Source organism: Numida meleagris, chromosome 11, assembly GCF_002078875.1.
Source record: "Numida meleagris isolate 19003 breed g44 Domestic line chromosome 11, NumMel1.0, whole genome shotgun sequence".
In the NCBI taxonomy this organism is placed as follows: domain Eukaryota; kingdom Metazoa; phylum Chordata; class Aves; order Galliformes; family Numididae; genus Numida; species Numida meleagris.
The window spans coordinates 9,319,382-9,342,967 of NC_034419.1; the positions used below are offsets into that span (position 1 = coordinate 9,319,382).

The window sequence follows — 23,586 nt, forward strand, 5'->3', positions numbered from 1 at the left end:
TGGTGAGTTTGCATTTTAAAATTCAGTAAGCTTCTGGAACGGTTTGGCATGATTTCAAAAGGGCACATTAATGAAAGAATTTGCTAATTGCAATACTATCTACTTAGATTCAACATGCTTCATAGAAAATACAATCACTGAACTTGCAAGCATGACCAGATTAACGTCACTTACAAGCTCATCGATGGCATACCTGAGTAACGGATGCAATGGTCAGAGAGTCATATTTATAGCTTTACATCACTCTCACACTGAGCTAAAGATGGGAGCGAAGCTGGGCTGAAGTAAGAGAGGCTGGGAGAGCAGAAAGCACAACCTCCAAGAGCAGTAAGTTTCTTGGTATCGCTGAAGGTTGTGAATTTATAGCACATTTGTGATGGGGTTTGAACATTCCAGCAGACACTATGACTGAGATAAACAGCAACTCATTAATCCAGGGGAATGTGACAGTATAGTTGAGAGCAACAGTTTTCATTGCACTTGTGTTACTCTGCAATCTTGAATCAATTGTTTACAGAAGCTCTTCACTTGTGTTGATAGCGGTAAGTGCTCTACATACCAGTGAATCTTCAATTCGGAACGTGCCGCGTGTATGAAATAGTGGCTTGTTTTATTTGAAAGATAAAAGCAGCACACAATGGATAAATATTTCACGAATGGAAAAGAATGTTTCAAATGAAACAAGCACTTTGTTGATAAAAGTTATAATTTTCAGTCAGAATTACGCAGCAGTAACTTTATTACAAACCAGCTCCAAATATAACACAGGGAAAACACTGCGTGTAACACAAATCAAGTAAAGTATGTAGGTATAATGGCATAGAAAATAAAAGTTTCTTAACAGAGAAGCCCATACATCAGCAACAGAAACTGCAAATTAAAACATAAGATGGTGCCCAGGGGGAAAACTTTGTACAAAGACACTACAGATGGCCAGTCTATGAAGACCAGACTACTTGGTCAATGCCAAAAAACGCAAGTCTCTCTTCAAAAGTCCCAGGGACAAAAAGCAAAAAGTTAATGAAATGCACAATGGCTCTGATCAAGCTTTCTTACAACCTAATAACCAGTACAGCTTCCTATGGACATTTTCAGTTTTCAACAAAAAATGTGTTATGCAATGCATTAACTTCAGATTCAATCCCTCAAAAGGTGAAAAATAATGGCAAAAACTCTCCAAGAAAACAAAAATTGTATTTTCATTGTTATACAGTAGTTGCACATAGTGCAACAAAGGAAACATTTGTGAATGACTTTAATTTCAGCACAGAGAAACTAACTACTCTTTCTTTTTAAACAATAAATAATTTAAATGATTTACTAAAGATGAGAAATAAACTAAGATTCATTGAGCAACAGAAGGACAATGAGAGAAGAATAGGCTCTCCAATGCCATGCAAGGCCTGGGGCTGAGAGCTCTACACAGGGAAGACCACTGCTTGCTGCTGCGCGTGGCAGGGACAGCACATCTATTCTCTCATAAGTAAACTGGATTCTGCTTGCTTTTTTATGTATAAATCTGGAGTGACTCTAGGCATTCAATGATTGAAATGAGAACACAATTAAGCCAGTAACTGTTGGTTATTTCAACAAAAAGCGAGAAACAAATACTGCTTTACAGACACCCAAAAAACTACAATATGACATGCTCTCAGGGCATTAAAGCCTAATGGACAGGCACTTGGGTTAAGAATTAAGAAACTTAGACCTAGTAAAAGTTTTCTGTAACTTCGCTCACAAACTTTGAAAATTTGTATTTTGTCTCAGTTTCCCCATGTACAAAATGGGGTTGAGGATGCAACAATTCTCTACGCAATACTTTAAAATATACGGTTCTTTCTTATTTGAAGTTACATATTACTCATTAAGTTTACAAGAGTGTCATTGTTGATAAAACTGCCTGTTCCTTTTAATTTCATGTTTAAACAACTCAGCTGAGGTCTGAAGATTGTGATTTGTTTCTGACTTTACAATTTTCTTTTTAAAAAGACTTTTCTTAGAAATGTAATTCCTGAGTCCAGTGTTTCATCAAATATGCTTTTGTTAAGTGCTGTTGAATAGGCACATTACTCAAGGTCATAAACTTTAAGTCAAATCACAAGCAACCAAGCAACTCCTGTCTGTTTTCTATGGCTTCCATGCCTACCACAGAAGGCTAATTATTTTACAGCAAAACTTGAGAAGAGTATTTTCTCCCCTAGAGCTGTATTTGTTCATTGTTTCAGAAAGTTTTGTGTTCTCAGAGCATGAATACATGTCTGCAGTTCATATTTTCCCACCGAAACCACAGAGCTTGATCCATTCATACACCATCAAGAACAGTCACACTGAAGGTAAATTACATACTTAAGCAGCATTAACTTAATGATCAATGCCAAATTTAAACCACAATGAAAAAAACAGTTCAAAAATCAATTATGAATCTGAAGCATCTCTTAACTTGCCTAGGCTGTAGGTCTTCCAAGGTTATTGGTTAAAAAAACCCAACTCTCTAAATTCTTCATAATCCTTCAAGAAAAATACAAGTAATGTCTACTACCAATATCTGTACTTGTAACCTTATTACAGCTGGTTTTGGACCATTGTGTCTTGTGAAAATAATTCATATCTCTGTATCCATTTCTTCGACATTTTATACATAAAAAAAATCTGCTTTTGTCTGATTTTGGAAAGATTCTATAAGCAGCTCTGGTCCATGTACATTTGCTATTCCAATATTTTTCTTAAATTGCTCAAAAGAAAGACAATTCTACCACAACTTTTTTTTAAACCTTCGTTAGAAGTAGTATCAATATAAAATGGGATGTGACACAAGCCAACAACCACCACTTTCAATGCATTAAGTGTTAGAAACAACCTTTTAGGCTTCTAACCAAAAAAGACAAAACCAAAGCCAACCATTACCATGCAGCCTTCACTTGCAGCACAGCAGGAATTAAGTGGTGAAGCAGGCCCAGATCAGAGCGGGCAGCCCCAGTGCCTTACACTCTGCCACCATGAACCCGTGAGCCCTAACAGCATCTCCTATGGCTAGAGCAAGCTCTGCTGCTGGTAGGAGGATGCCAACAAACAGAAGCAACATTCCAGGGAAGGACAGCATACACATTTCCTATTAGGATATTTGAAAAACAAGCAGAAGCTAAGCATTTGTACACAGACGCACTAATGAAAGGACGTGTTCTTCAGAACACCTTCCTTAGTACAGTTCTACAAGATACTCTTACCAAGAAGAACAAAAAAAAGCCAAAGAACAAATGTCACTAATGGCAGTAGAGACCTAGAACTCCTCAGTCCTCATCAGTGCACTGCCATAGACCTGCTGGTAACCCTAAATCTCTCTATATCTCTTCTCAGCCTCTTTGGAATATGGACAGTATATTTCTTCACTGGGTAAATGGAGTGGAAAGACTCCATCTGCTTGTAAAAAGTTCAGGTACTAGCAGGACTAGCACAACAAAATATCTGGGAAAAGGACTTGAAACAGTTGCTATCCATTATATTCACACTTACACAATAAATACAGTAAAAAAATTCACATACAAATACGCAAAAATTCAAACAAGAACTCCACATGCAATTCCAGAGCTTGACAGTCTTCTGCAAAAAGCCATGCCTTACCCTCTTTGCCTTGTACTGAGATAGTCAGAGTCTGACAAATTGAGTATTCGGTTTCTCCACACCTGTGGGTTTTTTTTTTTTTTTCCTCATTTGTTCTTTAATCTGTGTAACATTTGCAGAAAAACAGTTTCACAGAAGTAGTTTCCTCATCTAAACAACAGATTAAGTGGTAAGGAGAGGTGAGGATCTAGATGTCTAGAGAGCTGTGATGATTATGTCAGTTCCATTTTTAGCAAAACTTCCAAAACATACTGACAAAAATGACAGAAATTATGGAGATACAGGAACAAAAGTCGCGGGGCATTGTTTCTTACCAAAATAGATGTTTCTATTTTTAGGAATAAAAACAAACTAGAATATGCATTGCTGTACTGTGACTAGTCTGGAAAGGGGAGTTTCCAGACTATACAAGACTTGTGAACCTCACCCAAAAATAAAGAGAAATGGGATCTGTAGCTCTTAAAATCTGTTAAAACCAAGTGACTCTGTTAAAGGAGTTAAAAAGTTCGTTCTAGTTCCTACACTGTCCTGAATCTATTTTTATCTTAATCAGTTATACAGGCTAGTCTTCCCCAAAACCTCCAAAGCCCACTGTTACTTCCTACCACACGGTCTCTTCCATAAATACAAGCGTAGGGCCAGTACTTGCACTGCATAGGAAGAGCCTCATCTTCTGAAAAACTTGGGATAAGACAGAAGTTGCCATATACAATCTCATATGACAGAAACTTGTTGTTTGGGAAAATTAGCGATTGAAAGTAACATCATCATACACAGCTGAGTAAATGATAAAAGACTACACTTTGCTTTTAGCAATTACAAATGTGCCCAGTAAGAAAAACAAGGGACATGAGCAACTGCACTGGGACAAAAAGAGCCAACAATGTGGAATACCATGCCAGATGCTAAAAAAATTATATATAATAAAAAAATCCACTTCCCAAGATCTGGAAATTATGTGGATCATACACAACAGCAGCTCTCCCAACAGCAGCCAAAAAATGCACACACAATCTTGGGTCAGTGTTTAGCAAAAGCTCATGCAGAAATTCATGAAACCTCTTTGGACACAAAGCAGTGAAATCAAAAAGCATGGATGTTCAAATTGCAACTCCATCTTCCTGCAAGCACTACACACAGCATTCCTTTGTATAACCTTGGCTGCAAGCCCACTGGTTTCACCACTGAATGCAGAGACGCACTGTAAAGCTTTTATATTTGTAGAAGTGCATTGAGAAACTGCCTGTAAAGTGCCAGCACGTCTGAAATGCCACCAGCCTGTACCATCTTAAAACCACATGCCACATTAAGGAGAGATTAATAATTAAGATGGGAATAAAACAGGTCTAACGAGCCCAACTTAATAAAAGAAATAAAATTATAACTACTGCAACCTCTCTCCTTTCATGATGACCAAATACCGGTGCACTGGATCAGCTTTCAGCTCTGTGCAAGTCTGGGGGAAGGGGAAAGGCTCATTTAACAGTTGGTCCCATTTAGTCATACAGAGCGGGAAGGAGGCAAAAAGGTAGTAATTTAGTGATGAAGAAACTCCAAAGACCAAGAAAAGCACAGCAGCCTCCTGAGATGGGGTTTGCCAAAAGGCTATTTTGGGGACGGATAGGGCTACAAAGCTGCTATTAAGCTTCAATCCTTAAAATAAGCCCATAAACTCAAAAAATATTTATCTGGAAGGGTGGCAGCCCAATAAAAGTTTTATGAATGTTTTAAAGCTGCCCTGTCAAGAGGCTAGCCACTCAGTCACCTCCCTCCCTCCCAAAAAACAACACATGCAAGAAAGCGGGCCCGTGTGTCAGGTTCCCAAGCAGGAATAACAGGACAGCCTGACAAACGGCCCTGGGCCTCCTGCAGTCCCGCACAGAGGCTCACAGCACACAGGCCTTGCTGCCTCCACCACAGGGAGCAGGGCCTCTGCAGGGAACAGGATCCCCTGGGAGCCATCGCCTGGACCTCTCAGAGAACCTCACCTCCTCTGCAGCCATCACCTGTTGGGGAAGTCAGTGTAGGTTAATAAAGGACATCACAGAGAAACATGACAAATTCCTCAGAGAGATGGACAGCAGGACAAGGGTGAAGGAACAAGGAAAGCCCACTCTGAACTTCCACACATCTCATTTTTGTTTACGCTTCGGGCTGTATACTGAAAAAAAGAAAATCAAGCTGATGTCATGCAGGCAAAAATGCTAACTTGGTTTAAAAACACACAATTCATTAGTTAAACTGTATGTGAAGCCTGGCAATTCCAGACTGAAGAGAGATACTGTTTCTCCGTCTTGCTACACATTTTCTCCTTTCCAAGGTCCCCACCATCACCAAGCCTAAAATCCCATGCAAAGCTAGACTGAAGCAAGATTGGCACCTTCCTCAGAATCCAAAGGAGACAGCCATCCTAAATGTCTCCTTTCATTTCTTCACATAAAATGTCCATGAACTTAAAAAATTTGAGCAGAAATCAACCAACCAAACCCTAACCACCCCAGGCTTGCGGCAGAATGAGCCACCCACCCTGAATCATAGAATCATTAAGACTGGAAAAGACCTAAGATCACCTAGTCCAACTGTCCACCTACCACCAATACTGCCCACTAACCATGCCCCTCAGCAACACATCTTCCTCCAGGGACGGTGACTCCACCACTTCCCTGGGCAGCCTGTGCCACTGCCTGACCACTCTTTCAATATTTTCCTAATATTCAACCTGAACTTTCATGGTGCGATTTGAGGTTGAGTTGTGATGTCCACATAAATGATGGAACACACACAGACCTCCCCAGGGCACGGTGGAGATGTATGGCTGCAGCCTGTCCAGGGGATGGTTGGCAAGACAGATGTTTCCCGTCATCAGTGTGATGTTTGCACTATGTTACAGATATTTTAATGTATTGTGTTACTTCAGCTATCTTAGTGAATTGCCCATCTTGTAAAATTCTTTTAATTACATTATTTTCTTCTTATCTGCATTATCTAAAATTATTTATAGTATTATCATCTTAGCTTCAAACATTGGTTATAAAGATTGCAGCAAAAGTTATTAGATGGTGATCCATATACACACATACACACATCCATATACACACATAGACATACAATTTACTTTACAGCCACTATGAAATGCTGTAACATGATTTTGTTTTCTCAACTTACTTCTCCACCAAGAAGACTAGACCAAGAAGATCCAATCTGCTTTCCCCTGGGATCTCAAAGCAGCAGTTTTCCCCTGATGGCACAGCACTATCCCTGTACTTGAAGCCTTGTTGGTTGCTTCTTTCTGGGGGAGCAGCAGAGTCACTGAGCCAGAGTTTGGCAGGAGTAAGTGCTCTGTTAGATTAAATTTCAGCATAATGTTCTCGATAGGAATCGGAGCACCATCCCTAAAGTGCAACGGGAGGGTAAAACGCCAACCATCAAGACGGATGGTTTGTTTTTATTTTTATAGAGATTTTCTAAACCTCAACTTTCACCTCTTAGCCCCCACCCCCTCCTGTTCTCAGTCACCTCCAATCGCCCATCTGTCTGCTTCATTTAATAGAAACCTATATTTCCTTGCTAATGGATGCATTTGGCTAAGAAGATAATCTCTTTGTGTTCGCTTCAGTTGTCACATTCCTGTTATCATATTAATACTGATTAAATACGAAACCCGACATTTAAGTCAGACCCCACACATTATTTAAAAGCGACAAGACATTCATATTTTGGCACTTTGAAAACCTCAGCCAGCATGGAAGCGGCCTCCCACACCAAACACCTCCTCACCTTTGAGCCAGAATACCACCCATATGGATTTTTACAGGACAGGATACTTTAATGGTGACTTCCTATTTGAGATCTGTGAACAAAGTTCAGGTTTCCTGGAAAGCTCTAGGACTAATACAAACCTCTCCCACGAAAAGTGACACTGCAGGTCAAGCAGCATGACTCTGGGGGTTACAAGACGGGAATGATCAGCACAGATCTTAATGCCCTCCAGTGGCATCCAGTGACAACTCATAGCGCCCATTCGTGCCTCAGTTTCCCCAAGTTATATGTTAGGATATTTCACAAGCAGTGAGGCTAGTTTTATAATGTCTGTTTGGGTCTTCGTGACTACATACAAGAGTCACAGCAGAAAAATGAAGTACAAACTGCCAGGCATCACATCAGCCAAAAGCAGTTCAACAAAGTCAGGGATTTAAGACAACTTTGTAACATATCACACGCATAATAAAGCATATTTCTAACTTCAAGCAAAGTCATCCTCAAATTCCAGAACAGCTCTACGCATCAGAACTATGTGGCTGCTCTGAAAGTAATGCCTCTTATTTTATTATGTTGGCCCACGATGTTGGTGGTATGGCAGCAGTGGTTGAACATTCCCACCAGTATTCCACTATATTGTGTTGCTGTGTGACAGACAGCAGCAGAAGGGCAATCGAACTCCTCCACATGGGAAAAAATGGCACCCACTAACATTCACTGGTGCTTGCTGAATGTTTATGGAAACCAAACAGTGGATGTGAGCACAGTGAGGCAGTGGGTGGTGCATTTCAGCAGTAGTGACAGAGGGTCACCTCTGCTGGTGCAGACAGTTTTTTCCCTTACAAGCATAGCATGCAGGCTTTTCTTCGTTGCTGGTGAAAACGTATAGCACTAATGGTGGTGACTATGTTGAAAAAGAGTGCTTTGCAGCTGAGAATTTGCTGTATCAAATAGTGTTATTATGCTCTTTGGATCTGTTATAGTTTCCACGGAAATAAATAGGAGGTTCTACTTTCAGAGCAACCTATGTATATTGCAGCAGAACCCAGCAGAATTCCTTTCTCACTTCTCACACAACAGTTGCCAAGCTCTGCAGAAGAAGGCTGAGACGTGATAGCCACTGAAATGAACCCATGAGACATATGGTCTAACTCACAGCACTGTTCAACGTGTAACCATCACTCATTTTTAAATAAAAGCTAGTAACATGGCTACTTATTATTTAGGATTTATCTTATTTAATTTTAAAAACTACCATTGCCCAGTCAGTAGGAGCACAAATCAGACAACGTCAAAGTTCTGGTGAAATGAGTTATGTATTTTACTGATTTTTCAAAATTGCAATTCAATAAGAGCTTAAGTTACAAGTACTACTCATCTTTGTGCGCAAATGTCAAGTCTGAGTATGTAAGCACATTAATTAGTTACATATACCACACGTGCAAAGTATTTATGAGTTACTGAAGACAGACTCAGTGTTCCATCCCCTCCAATTACATCCACTTTTCATAGAGACCAGGTACCAATTACAGATGCTCTACTCAGCCCATACCCTTCTGAAGTATGGACGCAACGCCTCCTGAACAACTTTGGAGCAGATGAGGTTATACCATGGTCAGGAAAGCTCCCCCGAGATGTCAAGAAGGCTAACCTAACCTTCTGAGATCCGTACAAACAAACAATCGAACATGGAGAGCCTTGAACCGAGGGACTGCTGTTTACCTAACCCCTGAACTGCAAAAGACATCAATCCCTGCCTTATTAAAGAAATGCGTACGCTAGCCCGGCATGCCTGCTTGATCAGCTCTCTCCTGTTCACAGCTTCTCTGGGGTCGGAGGAAGTTCCAACAGGCCCCGTTCCATAAATAAAATCCTTCTGGCTGGCGATAACTAAATTGTATTAAGACTGGCTCAGACAGCTTCAATTAGAAATAATCGACAGGGGTGGACTGAAATACCCTGTATCAATTTGCTTACAGCTGGTCGTCTCCTTTTCCATCTCCAACCAATTCTAACTACCTGGTTCAATGAAAGCAGCAGGGAATACATAACATGCTTGCACATACTGTATATGTAATCCATATGCATGTATCCTGAAATCAAAGGCACTTCCAAATAACATATGAATAAAAGCTTGAAGTAACGACAGTCAGCAGGTCTCAAACAGGAGATTCCCAGCTATCAGCAAGCAGAACGTGGGCATTTCCAATTCTGAACACAGATCCTTCCTCCACAAGCTTATACATTTCTCTCTAGCCAAGTCCTAAAAGTAGTCATTTATGTATACTACAAATCCCTCCTTCCTTTATGAAAATTAGAGAAAGTTATGCAATCAAATTAATTTGCAAAACAGAAAACTCTATAGCACAGCCTCCTTAAGAATACCACTATTAAGATTTACAGCTTAATAAAAGACGTTTATAATCTGTTGTTAAGCTACCTGCATTTTTTCCCCTAAATGTGAAATAAAATTGATTTTTCCCCTGCTCTTTTAAGATCTAAATAAGAATCACTCCTGCTTTTGTTCCAGCACGTTTACTCTAAAACCTAGTAATATATTTAAAAGTACTTGTAAGATTTATGATGATCAACTGAACAGAAATAGTCAAGTTATTCTATTTTCACAGGTGTAAGAAATTCATTTGATTTTGGCAAGTAGAAAAAAAGATAGAAATATCTTACTATTCACTCCAGAATCTTCTATTTCTATTTGGCCCTCATCATGGCTGAGTCAACAGAAAAGTTTTTGAAAATATTTAATTTTTTTTGAAAAGAAAAAGAGAAACAAAGGCAGCGCTGAGTCATTAAGCCCACACTGAAGTTTCACTCAAAGTAACAAATAAAACCAGCAGTAATTTACTGAATAAATTCAGTTTTTCCAAGTCGCATGGCACTGTCTCCACTTTGCGAATCCTCATACAATCTGCACAGCTTTTCATAGGCAAAATCCACAGATGTGGCTCAAGTTACCCTTAAACTTCCATTTCACAGTAAGACTGCCTTGATGCACTGATGTTGCTCATCTCTTGCTCAAAACAGGTACCATAACTCAGCATTCAGCCTCTGAAGTGCACATAGCAAAGATCCAGAGCATGGAATACGTGTGCTGAGGGGAAGAAAGTACAGCTGAGAAGAGCTGCGTCTATTTAAAATTGGCTCTTGCTGGGAAAGGCAGGCTACCCTTATGCATACTCCTCCAAAATTAATTATTCAATTAATGTGACAATCTTTTTTTTTCTTCCCCCTCCTGTCTTTCTGAACAGTTCTGGAACAACAGTTGATACCCTTTTTTTCTCCCCCCGCCCCCATCAACCAGAACTTCAATCCTGCTCTGAATGTGCACAATCTCAAGACAAAAGAAAACCCCACCATACTAAACAACTAAAACCAATTACATTATGTTCTCAAAATATTTACTTAGAGCATAACAAGGAAAACATGAAGAAAAGCCATAGAAAAAAGTCAGGAACCAGGGAACTAGGCATCCATTTCCACACAAACTCCAGAGGGACTATAACCTTCGTGCATCTTCTCAGGAGGTACTTGTGAGAACAGCCGATTGTAATGAGCCATGAAAAGAAAACCTCCAGTTCATGATATACAGCCCGCTTCTGTCAGCAGGAACTCTCATTCTTTAGCACATTTTCAGTCCTTGAAAATGTCTTCTTTCCCCCGTGCCAGTACTGCTGCACCTGGCACACTGCTTGGCTTAGCCCATGTTACCATTATGCTAGCTTGAAAAGATAATTCATTGCAATCAAAAAACAAATGCACATTCTTAATGCTGTATTCATATTGCAACACCAATCCCGATGAGCTGATACTTTATAATTACACAAACAGTCCCTAGCCTAACACATCCATACATTAACTGGACAAAATAGAAAAAGGGAATGTTATTCTTATTTCACAGACTGAAAACTGAGAAAGTAAACAAATGCATTCAGAAGTAAATACGTAGCTGGCAGCAAAAGCCATGTACTGAATTAAAAATCCTTAGGTGCACAGCAAAAGACTGTACCATTCAAACAATGTTCTTCATTTATATACAAAGACAATTTTGGATGAAACAACAGAAAGTAATTGAGGGGCTGGCACAGCTCCATTTCCTTGGTTTAGGGTTCTATAGTTAATATATTTATTTCATAAAAACAAAAACCAGCTGAGGTTGCTCAGGGCTGTGTGGGCAAGGACAGCTGGCACAGGATTGACTGCGGGAGTCAGAAGAGGTACACGGCCAAATAAAGAGGGAACTGGGTGGGAAACAGAGCGAGTACAGAGAGGTGGGGGTAACATGAAAAAAATGGAACTGTGTAGCTAATCAGCTGTAACAGCGAGGAACAGGTTCTCTGAATTACCAAATTGTCTTGATTTCCTAACCTGGAAGAGTTGGAGGAACAAGGAGAAAAGGGGTGAAGGGATTTGAGGGCTCGAAGGTTTAAAAAGCTGTTACGATAAAACCCCAGTACAAATGTCTGCAACACGGAACTTTTGTGATTGAAGTTACAAGCTCAGAAATTAGAAGAAAGACTTTTCTAGGCAGAATGATGGTTTTTCTTCTTTACATATACCTTTTATTCCAGCTTTAAGGACTTTCTGCAGCTTTTTAATGGCATAATACCATAGTTAGAGGCAGGAAATGCTTCTGTCGCTTATGCAAACTATTACACAAAATCATGTAGCAGCAGACCCCCTATCAAAGCAGGTCTATTGAAGCTCCAGTTATTTCCTATTATTTATTAAACACTGAAATCCCTTTGTGAAAACACAAACCAAAGACTGCTTTACACAGACTTCCTTGAAATCAATGCACACTATTAAGAAAAGCTATTTCTTGTTCCCAGCCTCAAAACACGGATCAGACTCCTAAGGTTAGCGTCCCTGTCACATGCCAGTTCCCATATCCACTAAGCACCAGCCACTGTTCCGAGTCAATACTTCAAATAGCCAACAATCTGCAAAGCACAAAGCTCTGTGCCTCCAGGAAGCCCTCGTGGTGCGTGTTTTTACTCAGACTTCAAAAAGATATTGGAACAAACACTTGTGGAAAGGGAAGGTGAAAGGCCCAAGGGATGAACGATCAAAATCGAGTAAATAAGCATAAACACTTTACTGAATAGTAGAGAAATTTCATTGTAAGAGAGCAATCTGAACGCGTGATCTATCCTCATGGAGATACTTAGCAAGATCAAAGTTAAATTACATAAACATTGGGAATGTACGCATTTTCCACCCAAACACCACAAAGCTATGAGTGAGGACTAACACCCAGAAACAGCAGCATCCTAACCTGCGCATGAGAAAATAGAAAAAGATGAGGGAAATAATTCCCTCTTTAACAGAGCATAGACTACAGACTTGGAAACACAAGCTGGCTCTCATGGATCCCACAAGTGAGAGGGCTCTTGGAGAAATCTGGCCTTGAGGGAGGACTGAAGAAGATCCCCATGAGCAGCTTGTCAGGAAACCCCACGTGCTGCCTGGGCACAGAGGGCTGCACAGTCGCCTCACTTATACGTGTAACCCTCCAAAACTAAACTCCATGTCAGGCATCTAAAAAACAGAGGCGGCAATTACAAAACATGCAAGTCCCCAGCATGTTTTTGGAGGCATCATTTTAAAATGTCTTGGGTTTTCAGCAGTCCTCTGTATGGACACTAGCCCTGTAACTGAACCCCCAGATCCTCTGCATCGCTCACGTTTAGCTGCACTGACATCAACTGAGCTCTAGGGAGGTGGTGGAGCCACCAACACTGGACGTGTTCATGAACCGAGGAGATGTGGCACTGAGGGACACAGTCAGTGGGCATGGTGGGGCTGGGGGCTGAGGTTGGACTGGATGATCTTAGGTGTTTTCTCCAACCTTAAGGTCGCTATGATTCTCAGCAAGAAAAAGGGCTTTTTCCTCCCACTGCTGCACTTACCTGAGCAGCAGCAGACTTCCATCAAAGTTAACAGAAATGCTAATTTTACTTCCATCAGACGTACACGTTCAATTACATCTTTGAAGAAAATATGCCTGATCCCTTCAGTACGTTTTCCAAGGCATACACTGAAGCATCCCAAATCTGTACTGCAAAGCGCAAGGGTTCTTACACTAAACTAGATGAGAATTCAACCAAAAATGGATATTTCCACTTGCTCTAGGAGATGATATAAAGTATCACAGAATCCTTTTATTATTATTTATTGGTGCTCTAAGGTTGCCTAGCCAAGCTGTGCAGACACATAATAAAAAACAGTTAGCTGTTGTTAAGAAAAAAAAATGTTTTTACACTTGAAATTTCAGTAAGAGTATTGAATCTGCAAAATGAAACACCTAAAAAGGACAACAAAAAACAAACAGAAGGTAGCGCACTACCGGCTCTTGTGCATCCAGTACACTACCAAATGAGACTTTTGTACTATTACATGAAAGTAACAGCCATCGTGTTGTTCCATGCCATGGTCTAATATGAATGGTTTGCAACTTCAGCAGTGTAAATCCAGCAAGGTCAAAATTAAGTGCAGAACTGATCTATTTGGAACAGTGTACTTGGTCTGTAGTGACTGTAGCAAGACTTCTCCACTTAAATAGCATAAAATCTTAAATGACAACGCTGCCAACATTTTTCAACTTAAATATAGTTTTAGTCAGTAGTTGTCCATTTATGCAACTTAACTATTAGACAAGCTAAATATGATAGGATTACTTTTAGAGGGGAAATAAACTTATTCGTTTCCTGAGTTTGAATATTTGTCAGCCCCCAACATGATTTTCTCCTCTTTTTTCCTTAAAAATGTAACCTACTGCAAAAGAACTCCACGTAACAGAGGGTTTCCTCAGTATTCTAGGCAAGGCTCATGACACTCGGATATTGGCATACATCAGCAATATGAAGCAGAAAGATAGTAGATAATTTGGAAAAGGTCACTGGATAGATTAGTGGTGATGTGGTGGCAAGCAGGAGCTCAGAATACAGCAGCTGGTTCAGCTACATCAATTACAGATGCCTCCTGCCAATGATCTGGGCTGTGCAATAGACTCCAAGTAGCCTGCAGTTGCTTTTGTAATTATTCAAGGATCAGCAAAGTAGCAGCCCTACATACAAAAGTTGCTTTTCTCCCAGGGAATGCAACTGTCCACAATAGCTACATTCCCCAAAATAACAAAGCCTGGATTAACTGGGAAGACTTGTGACCACAAGAGACCCTACACAGAAGTAAGGATATAATAAGCAGCAGCACTACCAGCTCTCAGTTTTACCACAAATCTCGAGATAAGTGCACTTCTTTTGAAATCCCAGATCTTAAACACATGCAACTGAGTGCAAATCTCAGTTTAAGTTAAGTATCAAGCTCTTGGGGCTTAGGAGAATCTTAAATATATGATTTGAGTTTATCTAAGAAAAGAAATAATCTCTACCTAATTTCTTTTTTTCTTTTAATCATTCATTGGAGGCTTACCATTATGAGTACTTTGGACAGCTGACTGCCAATGTCACTGCCAACTGAAATAACAACTGCTCAGTTTCAAAATACTCGTAAAACCTCACAGTGTGGGGAGTACTCGGGAGACGACTATCTGATCCACATTTTATCCTCAAATTAAGATAAACAAATTCAACTATAGCATCCTTCTATTTTGTAAAGGGATTTTTCCAGTAACAGCACTAGAGCATCTACAGGTCAGAAACAAATCCTCTCTCCCCTGCACACTGCTGCCACAGCAGGAAACTGCTGGCACAAATATTTAATAGCAATCCATGGTGTCACTGGCATAAGATCTCAGAGACCAAGAAAGATGGGCAGGGTGGACAGTAAAAGTAAACTGGAATAAAGAACAGAGGGATGGGAAGGGGAGAGAGAGAGAGAGAGAGAGAGAGAGAGAGAATATTACCAAAAAAATCAAAAAGTAAATGGCAAGTGGATGGCGATCAGGAGATTAATATTAAGAGAAGACAAAACAAATGTATACAGGTAATCTCCAGGGATTAAAAAAATAATAATTTATAAGTGGCACATGTTCTGTAAAGATATCCATTCTATGGTCAAACAAATGCCATCTGCGGGAGTTATTTTTCTTATTAGGATGTTTTCCCCCCATCAATCGCAGAAGTTTTGTATTTACAGCAGGAGTTCAATAAGGTGAAAAAGTAAAGGCATTGATTACTCATTGAGGAAAAATAGCACATGACAGAAGGTCAATTACTAAACATCACCCAAACACAGCAACATTTTATTTGTTTAAGTGTGGGGGATGCAATCATGTAACAGGAGCTTGTATCAGAATGCCAGTGCACAACAGAGAGCTAATGAAAATATTCTTTTCTTAAAATCACAAGTTTGAAGTGCTTTACTTTGCAACTTCAATATTGCCTTTTGAAAGCAATTTTCTTTAGTTTGAGACAACACCTACATCTTTACTGCTTCCAGAATACAAACAAAAACATCACCAATGCATGCTTTGCATAAATATTAACCTAAAAGCATAAGCACAAAAGCCAGCAAAGCCCAGAATTGAAGCTGGGTTTGTTCCGAGACTAAGCTCACGCTAGCGCAAGTATAAGATGCTTTGTCATTCAGGGCAAGAAACAGGATTCCAGACACACTGCTCCTTCGCATTATTTCAGGATTGGTCACAGAGCAATGCCACTTTTTCCCAAAGACCACTAACAGTCCTGCCTTCAGGACTAATGACCAGCGATGGTCATTAGTGTATATGATGAGCAGGGAGGAAACAGGCTTTATCAAATGGTGTAGAACAGCCAGTGGTACCCCCGTTACGTCAATGGCAATTTCCGACAACTCCTCTTGCATAGCCATAAATAACGGAGAAGGTTGTGGGGGAAAATAGCTCCATTTCACTCTTTTCAATTACCTTGCAAGACTAGCCTACAGAATACTCAACACAGGGGTTTATGCAGGAGCTGGACCATTTTCTTCCCCAGAAGGTCTCATATTGCTAATTCATCAATACCTGATAAATTTCATCATCAGTATCTGCATGATCCCAGAAGGTCAACCTGCTAAATATAAGCTCCAATGGCAATTTAACCTTCAAAAACAAGCTCTAACTTCCTCTGGGTGCCCTAGCTATGCTAGTATACAATTACCAACTACATCTCAAACCAATATTGCAATCAACACATCACCTTTCAAAGCTCTAGAATGAAACCTGGTCTCAAAATTCAGTGGTTACAGACAAGACCAAGACCTACCGATACTGCCTTCAAAGAGGCAAGCAGCTAGTTAGTAAGCTAACACTTCCTTGACTTGTGTTTCCATTCAGAAGGAATGTGCACAAATCTTGACTTTGATTCTGCAAAAACCACTTTAAGGTCAATAGATCTGGACATCTAGCTCCAAAGGTCAATATGGGCTTACAGGCCGTCACCGCTTACAGGGTAGGTTTGATTCCCTCAGCTCAACCTCTTACATAAACGCAACGCAACCTCCCAGTTCCTATGTGGTCACCAGGACTTTCACATTGCTTCAGTTTAATCCGCTCAAGAGAGGATCACGCAGGGAAGTGATGCTTCCCTGGCAGCAATCCTCCCCCAGCCTCTGTCCATGCTGCACTAGCCAACTCCCACAAAAAGGAAAGACGGAGATTTATGCTTGAAGTACCCCTTAAGGATTTTAGGTTTTGTTTGTTTTAGAGAGCAGGGGAAGAGAGACTGTGAAAGAACAAGCAGAGCTAATCTCCAGATTTTAAATAAAACACAGCTACACAGATTTCGTTGCCCTTGGGCTTTTGTTTTTCCTCTTGACTGAAATCCTGCTCAGCCTCACCTGATACTGACAGGGATGGCAACCCACCAGACCCTTGCAGCCAACAGTTTTTTTTTTAAATTTTCTTTTATGAAAAGATGAGCCAGGCTGGGCAAGCATGGACATTAAATGTTCCTAAATTTCATTTGGCCTAAGAGAAGAAGATTATCCTATTTTAATGCAACACAAGCAAAGAATTCCAAATGTCAAGATCTCCCACAAAAAAAGTACGCTGCTTAGTGACAGGATGTTTAATTATTCTCAGTGCAAAGAAAAGGTTTAGCCTACTCCACTCCTGCTGATGTCAATAAGGACTGCCCTCCACATCACAAAGCTAGGAACTGACATTTACTTACAGCTGACTATTTAAAAATTCTCCCCTACAACTATTTAAAAGAAGAAACTGCAGTAATACTCCACAAGGGCCAGCTGCATCGGTGTGCTGAGAGCTACCTGAAGAAAGTGAGAAAACACCCCCATGAAAAATATATAAGTAAAAGCACAACACACTTTAGATATTTCTTATAGTGAAAATATGGGAACATGCATTATATGCATTGTTGCTTTTTTTTTTTGTATTTTTCCAACTTTGCATAATTCCCGTTTCCCTAATATTATTTAACCTCTACCTGACTTCCTTAAGTAGAATACTAAAAAAAACAGATTTGAGTACAACTTTTAAACCCACACTTTTTAACCAGGACTGAAATCACACAGAGCAGTGCTGTTCAGCCCCATTTCTTACAGCTAAGCTTTCCTGCTGACATTAACTACTTCATAAGGTAGCATGGGATCCTATCCAATGACCCAAGAACTCAGCAAAACGGAAAAACACTAAACTACAAATACTCCTTATTCTCTGCAACACACCAAGGGGGAAACGTTTTGCATTTCTGCCCTTACTTTCACATGTAAGAGCATGACGGATTCTCAAGGTAAGACACATTGGTTAATTCTTACCACTTACACCAGCACTGCAGGACTCCAGAGCCATTGTGCCTCCTAAATTGAGAAGCACATCCATACCATTACTGCAGAGAGGACACTGACAGCACATTCAACTCTTCCACCAAGGCAAATAGTAGAAATAGTGGAAACAAGCTTGTTCTCTGATATACAATAACACAAATGAAAAGCAGAAGAGTTACTGACAACAAAAGACACGGTCACAAACAAGTTTGTCTTTACCTATTACAAGAAACTTAAAACCACCATTATCATGTACAGGTAAGAAGAACAGCAAAGTAAAAAAAACTTGTATTCTAATTTTCTTATTCATATCTCCTCTTACAAAAAGTGTGCATTTTATTATATTTAAATTTGCTCAATTCAAAAACGTGTTCAGCTGTTATGAATTTCTTAGATATGCACTGCTTCTTTCACATTAAGAAATAATGTAGCTTAACTCATTTCGTGCACGGCAGTTCTCACTGCATAGAGTCAGAAAGAGACATGAACTGCAGCCAAACACACTGCGGTGCATCAGAAAGGATGAACGGCTTACTAGCACCTAGACATCAAGGACAGACAGAGAGAAAGTGAGCTATGCCTGAGATATTGCATGTTCCAGTTAGACTCAAGTCGCTACTTTTTACAACAATTAAACAAGACAAACACAACATGTCAGAACCAACAACACGAGTGTATCTAGAGACAATCTCTTAAAAGATGTCATGAGGCTTATCAAACCACATTATGATTTCACAGACCAAGCAGAGTTTTACAGGGTCAATTCCTGGGTGAGAGACATTTAAACAAAATCTGCAATTAGCAGTAAGTTATTCGAACCATTCTCTGAGCTCTCCTCAGAATTTATCTACTGGCATGACATTCCTAGGTGCAATATATGTTGAAATAAGTCTTTTCCAAAGAATGCCTTTGCTAGCTTTTGTATTCCTTAGCATACCTAAGCATACAGGTTCCTGTCTCCCCAAATTTGTTCTTGATCTCAAAGGTGAACAATACTTTTCACTCATTTGCCTTGGCTGTATAATGCAGGGTTTCCCATTTACAAATAAAACAGCTGCCACATATCACCCACCTTAGTAAGAGCCTCATAAATAGCTCACTCATACACAAACACACATACTTGCATTACTTACAAAGTATGGTACTTTAAATTTGCTTTTAAATTCTGTTTGTTTTTGAAGCAGCTTGTTAAACTAGACAAGAATCTCTTGTTAGTTTAGAAATTATGTCTCCTTCTTTATGTACTTGATCACATAACTAGCCTGGAAAGCAAGTGTCACCCTGTCGACTGACATACCTTAGAAGTTTTCTCACAGTTAAAACACCAGCTCCACAGCCTAGCCCTACAGAATTACAGGTTTGCCAGCAAATACAGGAGGAGGAAAAAAAAACAAAAACAAAAAGAAACAAACAAGCACTAAAAAAAACCCACAACACAACAAGGAACAACCAGATGCCACTGCAAACAGTCCTTTCAGGTAATAGAAGAATACAACATAAGTTGTATCTTTTCATTCAGTTAAGAGAAGCGTGTCCCAACATAAAACCAGAACCCAGCTGAAAAAAAAACAACACATTGTCCATCTACTTTCCACCATCTTCTTGTTTGTGTTTTAGCATGAAACAGGCACTAGCAAGCATCCAGGCTTATCTACAGAAGTACTCTCCAAATAAAACATTATCTTCCTCTGCTAAGATGATTTGGCAGTGCAAGAAATATTGGTCAAGTAACATCTCTCAGTAGCCAAGTTACTCTGTGCTTTGCTTTATTTCATGTTACTAGCTTTACTTCTACCTCCTTGGACCACCCTAAGGGATTTCCTTTCACTGTGTTCTTCAAAAACTTGCAGATAATCATATCTCCCACTTAGACATCGTTTAGCCAAGTTTCATGCATTTCTTTTCATCTTCTTTCCCCCATAAATCAATCCCTTCAGCCTCTTCAGCATTCTTGCTGCTCTTCCCTGAACTGCCTCCAAACTGCTGACATCTTTCAGAGACTGAGGAACTTCCAGTTGCATGCTGTACTCTAGATGTGCTTTTTGTGCTCGGCGGAAGATAATTAAGCCTTTTCAAGAAATATCAATGCCTCAACTCTGGAATAAGTCTAAATCAGATTTCATAATATTTTAATAGTACAAATAGCAATTATCCCCATTCTACAGAAAAGCAGAGAAGTATCTTAATCGCCGCTGTACACAAAGCGGTGCCAGAATAAGAAACAGAGCCGCGCTCTGCCATTCCCAGCTGCAAGGTCTGCCAAGTTTCAGCCCACAGATGATGTAACACAGCGTTCCCAAGCTGTGATCCACAAGCAAACACGAGCTGTTCCCAAGGGACAAGGAACAACACCAAGGGCCAACGCGTCCCTCACGAGTGGGCACCCCAAGGCGCCATGTTGCACTGCCACCTCAGGCTGTCAGGGCACAGGTTTCCGATGCATCTCCCTGATTTTGATTGCTTTGTTTCTAGAAGCAGCCCTCAACTGCCATGAGGTTAACTCCCTGAACAAGCTATTCAATTCCAGAGGTTAAGACTAGTTTTAAAGACAACAGGACCGACCAGACTGCGGCAATTCAAGGCAGTTTCCAACTTGCACATTTCCTTCCCTTCCCTCCCACTCCCTGACGCATTTGTGAAGGGATCGCAGAGAAATAACTTCAGAAAAACTAAAAGGAGCTCTTCACAAAAGCAATCTGTAACAGACTCTATGAGGGGAGGCACGGCCGAAGGATGAGGGCGAAGGGAGAAAAGAATTGGACCAGTTAAATTTAATAAAAGACTGGAAAACCCACAAACAGGATGCAGACACATTAAAAAAGCAACACTGACCTAACAATGGAATGTGAACTGCAGTTGACTTAAACAGCATCACAGCAATAGCCCTCCCCCTACACACATCCCTGCCACTCTTAAAGAAACAGTTATTTAAACCCTTCCAAATTTTATGTTTTCTCCTGTTACATACTCTTAGCTTGAGCTGATATTTAGCTTACTGCCTCTTTTTTCCAGATAGCAACGTACCCATATTTGACCCAGACTGCAGAAAAGCAAACTAAGTTGTATTATTCTGCCCATCTTACTGAGGTGTTAATTCTAGTATTCTGTCCACATATTGATAGTCTGCTGTTAAAGGCTGGAAAAGTACAACCATGATTAGATAAGGAACACCTTGGTGAAAGGTGTCATTTCTTCTTACTCAACAGGCGAAGAAAAATTTTCTAATACTGCGTACAATGTTCTTAACATGATTGCTGATTTGCAGCTCTAGTTCCTGCTCCCCATCCACAAAGATGACATCCACAAGAGTCTTTTTTAGGCTTCTCCCTTTCTCACAAAGAATAGTTTCACCAAAATGTGGAAATGCCTGTGTAGATGGCATCCTCCCACTGTTCTTCCCTTTCACCACATTTATGTCTTCAGGGGAGAAAAGCTACCAAGAACACGACTACATTTTTTTAAACAAAACTTCAGCTTGAACCCCTTTCAGTGTTAAGGTCATTTGCACATCATTTCACCACCTACCTCAAAGTAGCCAGCTCACTGAATGCTTAAAAGCTTTTCTATAATAGAAAATCCAGAACATACATATGCTAGGTGTAGCCTCTTTCTTTAAACAGGCAGCATGCCTGCTAATTAGCCTTTCAAAACTATTTGCAAAGTCTAGCAGTTGGTGACAGAGCTACAATTACAGACAGGATAGAAAACAGGAGTCTTTACCTAGTCGGAAATTCTTATTTTCAAGGCAAAAGAAAGGAAATTTGCTGGGAGTCAAAATTAGAGCACTTGCATCAATTCGAAGTAAAAACGAAAACAGCCCATTTTTGGAAAGAAATCAGGAAGCCTCAGTTTTCTCTGTAGGTCAATAGTTATGTGACCGTTTGGTGGCACAGAACATAATTTCTTTTTTCCAGTTGTACAGCAGAATAGTTTTGTCCATCTTTCTAAAAAGGGTGGTAGATTAACAGTGACAACGGGCTGAAAATTTGAAAGAAATGAAGTGTTACTAGTATATTTAAAATCATATTCCATGATTTGAGTTAAATGCGGCAACTATTTCTGCCTGCTGAAAAGGCTCAGAACAACTTTTTCTACTAAAAAAATAGCAATGACACTTAAACTCCAGCACCCATCATTTCTGATGCCCTAAGCTAAGGAGGCATAAATCCTTGCTGTAACGCACCAAGGATGAAAAATACACTACTATATTGTATCATAAAACTAGAAGCAATAAAAAAAACCTCAAGATCTCTAAAAACTAATTTATCAAAGTGCTTGTAGTTTTTGCTTGAAGGGACGATGGATAAAAACATGCAGAACCAAGACAAGTTAAGGAACTTGCATCCAGTATGCTCTATTTAATAAGTAGCTACAGGTAAAAATGATTGCAGGTTTGTTTTCATTTATTTGCTCAGAAGGGCTGTGGAGAAAATTATACAGTATATTAAGACAGATTTCCAAAAACCATTTTGGGCAGAGTATGATTTCCATGTTATTGACACAAAGTAGTCATTTTGAGACCTGAGTTTATTCACACACAGGAGACATGTCTTCTGGACACTGAGTCTCATAACACAAATCACAGTCACCAGTACTTAATGAGAGGAAGTAAAATCCACCAAATTAACAGTGGTCCAGCTGGTTTGGAGACGATGCCACAAAATTTCAAGGAACTACTGGAGACATTCAGCCTTGCAATACAGAAAGATCCTCTATACTTGACATAGATTAGAACATATCAGTTAACAAGCACCTACCTGGAATTCGGATTTTAAATTTACCACTTTGTCCAAAACCTCCCTCTATTATTCCTTCTTCTCCTGTAGATAGCTTGACTTTTAGACCCACGAAAATCTGGATGTTTGTTTCCTTTTTAAACAATGAACGACCAATCACGCTGTAATCATCCATCACCTGCCAAAGAAATAGGGCACTATGAATCTACAATCCAAAGCAACACGAAAAATTAATGTATGAGATACACTGGTGACTTTATCGCCCTGCCCTGGGAAAACCATTTACCCTCAAATGAATAAAAAAAACTCTAGATGAGTCATCTACACTTCTGAGTTTATGATAATCAGCGTCCAAAAGTAGAGAAGACTGTGAATTCATATATTTCTGCTTTTACCTCCTTCCTGTTAATATAGGAAGACTAAAATGTGTATCAGAACGTGCCGTAAAGATCAGTCAATTAAAATCTTTCCTGCTTTGAAACCCTTCTGTAAAAGTCACTTAAGTACCTATGCTCACAAAAAGTTTATTCCATTACTCATCCTACAGCTAAGAACATTATCTCCTACATAAACATTTCTCTCTCTTAGCTCCAGAACTGCACTCCAACAGCCACACTTTAAATGAAATGACAATTACTTAGAGTTCCTAAATACAGCCTTTTAAATATTCACCTTTACGAACCCACTGATTTGTTAAAGTAAAAGCCTTATGACCATTGTATCCAATTTTAATTTCAAGGTTTGTAACCCA

General features: G+C 39.8%; 1 protein-coding gene across 2 annotated transcripts in view; it reads right to left on the bottom strand.

The window, feature by feature from the left end:
• EEFSEC (eukaryotic elongation factor, selenocysteine-tRNA specific) overlaps window positions 1–23,586 on the bottom strand; it is a 121,311-nt gene that overhangs the window by 17,924 nt on the left and 79,801 nt on the right. For both annotated transcript variants that reach the window (XM_021409269.1, XM_021409268.1), the window contains exon 6: window positions 22,857–23,013. In XM_021409269.1, coding sequence (XP_021264944.1) covers window positions 22,857–23,013 — 157 coding nt within the window. The remainder of the gene's footprint in view (window positions 1–22,856; window positions 23,014–23,586) is intronic.